The 6,947-nt window shown below is 43.6% G+C and overlaps 1 protein-coding gene across 1 annotated transcript; it reads right to left on the bottom strand.

Annotated features, from left to right (window-relative positions):
* Positions 1 to 359: 359 nt before the first annotated feature.
* On the bottom strand, positions 360 to 5,628 carry LOC124677942. Its single transcript, XM_047213877.1, has 5 exons — positions 5,453 to 5,628; positions 2,259 to 2,373; positions 2,058 to 2,147; positions 918 to 1,016; positions 360 to 798 (listed from the first exon to the last, which is right to left on the bottom strand). Exons 1-5 carry the CDS (start codon positions 5,518 to 5,520, stop codon positions 697 to 699), a joined length of 474 nt encoding a protein of 157 aa, XP_047069833.1. The 5' UTR covers positions 5,521 to 5,628; the 3' UTR covers positions 360 to 696.
* Positions 5,629 to 6,947: the final 1,319 nt, after the last annotated feature.

The following is a 6,947-nucleotide window of genomic DNA, read 5'->3' as shown; positions in this document are numbered from 1 at the left end:
AATAATCAAGAATGTACTCCCGAGGTCTCGTGAAACGTGTCTGAAATTTATGAAAATTTGGATGTATCTAAAAACTATTTAGTGTCTAGATAAATCCAAATTTAGACAAATCTCAGACACCATGGAGCAGATGGAGTACCATTTGGTCTTGAATCATACAAGCAGTTTCTGCACCAACACAGTTCTACCACCCAAAAGCGAGATAGCGAAAAACATAACCTAGTAAAGCTAGATAGCTTACATTCCTGCATATGAAATTCCGCATGTGCTGACCATATGAAACAATTCTACATGGAATGTATGGGTTGACCAGGTAATGAAAAGACTATATGTGCAGATAAATAAAAAATCATTATACATGTTTGTAACCAAGAATAAATTATTAACACAGGACGTCCATTCATCAAAGGTGCAAGCTAATAGAAACAATGGTGAAGAATGTACCGTTTGATCTTGAACAAAACCTACCATGTCACAAAACCCCATAGCTATACATATACCAAAAACATAACTGAGCAAGCTAGACAGGCTTACATTTCTACATAGTATCAAATCTGCAGGTCCCCATCAGTTCACAGATTCTATAGGCAAAAAATGCGGTATGTGCTGTTTTCAAAAGTATACGTAAAACCAGGACGAGCTAAATGTTACTACCAATAGCTTTCCAATCCTATTACAAATCACTGCTGGCTTTGATCAAGTTGTCTTGGCCTTTGCGGCCCTTCTCTTCGAGTGCCTCCTTGGGATAGAGTTCTTCATCCCCAGGAAGAAGAGCAGCGCGCCAAAACAGGCCACGCTCTGAACAGATAAAAACTGGGTTATAAGACACATGATAACAGCTACTGATGAAATAATTTGCTGTTATGATGAGAAAGTTGAAAGCTAAGCTTTTGCTAAGTGAAATTTGCATGACAAACCTGTGAAAACTGGGAAAAGAGCTGAACAAATTGCTGCGACTCCATCTCATAGTTGTAGAAGTCGTGCACAACAGGGGTTATGAATGCCAAGTATACAAGCTGCAAAAGTGAGCCACATCAGTATCATCATGTGTCGACAAACAAAAGTGTCAAGATATGGGAAGACAACAACTGCAAACTACATCATCAAGGCAAAATCATTTAATCATGTGGACTTCACCTTTTGTTCCTTTATTATAAATATCTATGCGGTTATAGCAAGGACTGATGTTCTGAAGGACTGTTCACAATGTATTATGGAGATACAGCATACAGATTTTTAGACTACATCAAATCAGTTGCCTAAATGGCATCACAACAGGAAATTAGTTTTTAGCCTATCGAGTGGGTACACTATAATGACAACCTGGCACCATTTTTGATATCTCTGGAAGATTATAGAGTTAAAATTTTCAGATGCTAGGACAGGATACTGCAAAAGCAAATTTACGAAGATCACACGTTGAAGCAGCAACAATGCTAAATTAGATTTAAAGCCAATGGTATAGACACACTAAAACATCTACATACTAACACATCATCTCTTTTAATAAAATTACATAAATGGCATCATAACGGTACATTCTTTTCTTTAAAGTTTGAGCAGGCATCATGGTTTAGATTTACAGCCAATGATATAGACACACTAAAACATCTACTCCCTCCGTGCATCAATATAAGATGTTTTAGCTACTTTTGAAGTAGACCAAACTAAAGTGGGTGAATCCACACACTAAAAATAGACTAGATACAAACTGAAGTGGATGAACCCAAAAAAAAAATGCCCCAACATCTTACATATCCAAACAGAGGGGGTACATGGTAACACATCATATCTTTTTAATAAAACTACATAAATGGCATCATGACTGTATATTCCTTTCTTTAAAGTTTGAGCAGGCATGATGGTTTTTAAGGCATCCGCCTTGACGCTTAGGCGATAGAGCCCCCAGCGCTATAGGTTTTTGCCTGCTTTATGCAGTTGAACCCCCAGCGTATTTTTTGATCAGGTCTCAGAAAGCAAGGTCCATATTCAATGCATCTTGTTGCCCCCCTCAACAAAAGATTCTAGTATAATGCCCACATAAGAAGAGTACCCACCAGTAAGAACGCTCCAAACGAGCTGCTTATGATGAACAGGAGACCACCAAAGGCTTTCAGGAACATGGTAGAAGCAATGACAGTTTTAATCTGCAAAGAAACCAAATAGGAAGTCATGAGAGCTAGGAACCAAGTAGAACAGATTCCAAAAGAAGGATGAGGCAGGACAGGGCAAAAGGAACCAAAAAAAAATATCCCTACATCAATGTGTGGCACTCCCATTCCTATGTTGGCAGACACCTGCTTGACGAAGAGGTCAAGCTTGGGCTTCAGCGACTTTGCTGCCGGTCCACCATCAGACCCAAACTCACTGAACCTGTGTGAATAGAAGTGCCAATCACAAACTAAATGGTTAGAGAACAGATTTATTGAGAGAATAATTCTGAATTTGTATGGCAGGACTATTAAGCAGAATAAGACTGGCAGAAAGAACCAACACTAAACTTGCAATGGTTAACCATCAGAGATGAAAACAATTCTACATGTTGCCAACCAATTCAAGGAAGCTAAGGAGAGCCCAAAAGGCCAGCATGGTGAAGCTAACTAGCTGTGCAGAAAGAAGGCAACAGTACACTTAGAGCAACTCCAACAGACGATGTAGAATTCACATCATATGATGTAAAATACATCACCTGTTTTTGCTCATTTTCAGATTTTTACATCACCTGCTTTTGCTCTCAAAAGTCAGATGATGTAAAATACATCACCTCTCCTCTGAAAGTGCTCCGGAAGATGATGTATTTTACATCACCACTTAGGTGATGTATATTTCAGAATTGCAAACATATGAATGAATCTCATATCTAAATGATTTGAAAACACAAATAAAATCCCAACATTGCTAAATATTACATTACATAAATAGTTCTTCATTATTACACGAATATTTCATCAACTTGCACAGAAATCAACTCATAAACACACGTAGTTATCACAAACACTCAAAGTTCATCCACAAATACACATAATTCATCACATAATTCAGCGACATCCAACACTCATTTGTTGCTCCCACCATGTCCACCACTCCTCCATGAGAACCTTCTGAAGATTTTTCATGGGTATCTTCAGCACGGATCGCATGGTAGCACTCAATGAAATGGGCGACGCGATCTCACTCCCGTCGCACCCGCACCGGATGCCCCATCAACTCGTAGTGATGCACATGCACATCTTGACCATGCTTGTTCTCAATGATCGTGTTATGCATGATCACGCAGGCCTTCATGATGTACCAAAGGATCACTTGATTCCACAACTTCGCCGAACCTCTTACAATAGCAAATTGGGCTTGCAAAAACTCCAAATGCTTAGCAGCCGCTTGAGTATAGTGAAAGTCTTTGTTCTTTCTTACCTGAGGGGCTGACGAGAGGCTTCATAAATGTAGCCCACTTCAGATAGATGCCATCAGCAAGTAGTAGCCTTTGTGGTAGGTGCAGCCGTTGGCTACAAATTGCACCAGTGGTGTCTCTCCGTTGGCTAGCTTGGATGTGTCGATGGCGGGGCAGAGGAGCAGGGCTACGAGGCGGGGCGAGGCAGACGAGCAAGGGCGGTGCGGGGCGGGGCCAGCGAACAGAGAGGGGGTGTCAGGTTCGCGCAAAGTCAGCGACCCGCCCAATCCGGCCAGGGTTGGCCGCGAGGGAGCTCGTGGATGGCAGATAGACCGCCCTCGGTGCTCTACGGCCACGTAGAAAGCCAGCGATGGCCGCGGCAAGCCGGAATCGGGCCAAGCTACGGGACGAGTAGGGCGAGGCGGGGATGGGGCCGGCGGGGGATGATGGAGCGACCTCGAGTCGATTCCCGGTGGCGGCAGGGCGGTTTGGCCGGAGTTCAGCCGGCGGCAATGGTAGAGCTTGCGCGGGTGCAAAGATGGGAAACGACAAAGTGACAGTTGGGGGTCGCGCGCGGCCGTTGTTTTACGATACATCACAATGTAAAAAAAATGGTCCCTTTTTTTACATCCACATCATGTGGTGGAGCAGTTTTTTGGGCCAAGTGATGTAAAGGGCGGTTATTTTACATCTACATCATCTGTGGACCTCATGATCAGCGAAAAACAAGCTCCAACCGCACCAACAACAGGAATGGAACATGTGTTGTACCATTGAGGGGAGTAAGCCAATCGAGGTGGACCCCAGAGCGACCGCCTGGAGGAACTCAAGTCCGGTGAAGCGTGAACCAGCCGCAAGGGCGGTGAAAAAGGTAGCAGTACAGTTATTGTGGTTAACTTCTGAAATTGAAAACTTGATCTTGTTCTTGTAATGGAAAAAAACTTGTGGGGCACCAACCAATTCAAGGAAGTTAATGAGGACCTAATATCATGTTGCTAGAAGCACAAACATCCAGCATGGAAAAGCTAGCTAGCTGCAAAGCAAATAATCGATCAGCCCTTCCAGGCACCAAAGAATTTCCCACCATGTAAACAAGTGCATTCCGAGAGAGATAGCTTTTGTGCCTATGCAGATGCTAGACCTGCAAGCATCTGGAGCATAGCAAGCTTCAAAGCATAATGCGACTGACCAAAAGAAGTAATGCTAGACTTTTGGACAGTTTGAAATCCAAACTTGATGTTCTCCTTGACATGGAAACAATTCTATGGGCATCAACCAAGCAAAGGAAGCTAATGAGGACAAGACAGCACACTGATGTCAGCCCAAAACGGCCAGCAGAGTGAAGCTAGCTAGCTAGCTGGCTGTGCAGGCCGGGCGCAGCGTTAACTAAATGTTGTGGCAGGTATAAAACAAGGTGTTGTGAACAAAACGCCATCCATGCCGACGCAGATGCTAAGCCCGCAAGCATCTGGACCAGAAGATGGTTTTACCATCCTAGGAGACATGTGCTGCTACAGTGCTGCTACCTATAGCTCCCGCTCTACCAGCATAGCAAACTTCAAAGCATAACAAGGCTGACAGAAGGAACTAACACTAGACTTTAGGAGCGTTTGAAATCTAAACTTGATGTTTTCCTTGACATGGAAACAGTTATGTGGATGTTTCGCTGAAGTCAAAGGGCCAGCGGGGCGAAGCTAAGCTACCTAGCTGCGCAGCGAATGATCAATCAGCCCGGCTGGGAACCGCACAGTGGGTAAACAAGCAATAATCTGGACCAGAAGATGGCGCCATCATAGGAGCCGCACTTGCGTACGTACGTTCTCTTTCCGCATCTCGACGAGCTCCTACCTCGTACGACCGAGCACAGCAGGGCAAGCCAGCGTCCACCTACGTGACGTAGCCCGCCCAGATCTACCACGCCGAGCGGAACGGATCTCACCGCATCACCCTCGGTTCTCCCAGCCCAGACCAGCCCAGGCACGTGAAACCTAGCTTGGGCTCGAGGACCCGCGACACGGAACAGATGGGATCTGGAGGGAAGAGAGAGATGAAGGGCGCACGTACTCCTGGTACGCGGAGAGGAGGAAGATGGAGGCGAAGAGCACCCGGCCGACGAATGAGACGAACCCCATCTCCGGTCCTCGCTGCGTTCCTTCCGACCCTCCTCCTAGTCGAGCCGCTGCTCTGCTGCTCTCCCTCTGGTCGCGGCGGACGGCGACTAGCAGCAGCGCGGCATGTGAGAGGTCCAGGAAGGGGATGTGGGTGGCTTTGTGTCGGTGCGGTGCGAGCGGTTGTGTTGGACTGTTGGTGCATGTCCCGACCCGGCACGGCCCAAAGAGGCCCAGCGTGCCTGTGTTGGCACTTTCCAAATGTCATATATCTCTACTACTTACCAGGAACTAGCAACTAGCAGACTGCCCCGTGCTTCGCTACGGAGCAAACGGCAATTAATATCTTCAGATGTAGGTATCTATATATCTAACAACATCACGAATGCAGTATACAATTTCAGCATGTGCAATTAAAAGGACCTTGGCTATGATGCATTGTTGCCTATAGCACGTATCTCGTCTGTCAATTCCGTGCAAACTACATATTGGTGCTCTAGAAAGGCTCAAGTTTGAAACATAAGAGAGGAAAAAGGATAGAAAGCAAGACACCTTAGGACGTTAGAAAATTTAAACATGAGATTGAGAAAAATTCAGAAGTCCTCTAAAATTGACAGGTGTGTTGGTACGTGATATAAACTAAATTCTGGATGTTGTTGTTTAGATTAGTTTCTATTTTGTGGATGCTCGTGACATTAAGTGATTTTGAAACGTGTTGCACAATTTAATTACATATATATGTTGGTGGTAGTATGCCAATTACATTTTAAAATCTAACCATTAACTCCATTTGGCTAATTTGATTTGTGCGAATCCTCTCTATGCCAGCCCTCTCTCCAATTTAACTTTTGGCACTCTAAGCAATCAAACAAAACAACCCCTTCACTTTATTTAATTTTTTGATTTCCATCATTTAGTACAAAATTCCAGTTTTAAGATATAACTCATGGAAGGTCTTCGTCAATACTGATGTTTTTTCATTTCAAATAATAACAACTGGATTAAAACTATGTAAGTTCAGCTAAACATCTCCGCACCATAGCTAACCACTAAAAACAGAGAGAAAGAAGAGTTTATGCAACAGTCCGTATGAATGACATGTTTCTCTAACAAAAGCCAAGGATTAGGTGTTTTAATTGGAAATTTCCACGCTTATGCAGAACTATATAAATGCACATTTTAAAAATTGTATATTTTAAACTTGCGCTTGATCGTGTCTCCAAATTGTAACTTCTCGGCTAAAATGGGTGTACTCCATCCGTAAACAGATTACATGTACAGAGAAAAAGGAAATCTTTACATTAGGTACAATTATAAATCACAAAAATAACAAGTGAGTAAGGATGTTATTCCTAGCTACAACATGTGTGATTCCCTCGGAGGTTTAAATCAGGAATTAATGCGTAACTCAGTACAAAAATTATAACACGGTCAAAAACTTCGAAACTGAA

This window comes from Lolium rigidum, chromosome 7 (assembly GCF_022539505.1).
Source record: "Lolium rigidum isolate FL_2022 chromosome 7, APGP_CSIRO_Lrig_0.1, whole genome shotgun sequence".
Taxonomy (NCBI): domain Eukaryota; kingdom Viridiplantae; phylum Streptophyta; class Magnoliopsida; order Poales; family Poaceae; genus Lolium; species Lolium rigidum.
This window is presented reverse-complemented; position numbering and strand designations above follow the sequence as displayed.

Excerpts from the sequence above, each read along its gene's own strand:
- LOC124677942 (XM_047213877.1), bottom strand. The coding sequence starts at position 5,520 with ATGGGGTTCGTCTCATTCGTCGGCCGGGTGCTCTTCGCCTCCATCTTC. Across the intron at positions 1,017-2,057 it reads CGTTTGGAGCGTTCTTACTG|CTTGTATACTTGGCATTCAT; the intron begins GTGGGTACTCTT and ends TCACTTTTGCAG. Across the intron at positions 799-917 it reads TCTTTTCCCAGTTTTCACAG|AGCGTGGCCTGTTTTGGCGC; the intron begins GTTTGTCATGCA and ends TTATCTGTTCAG.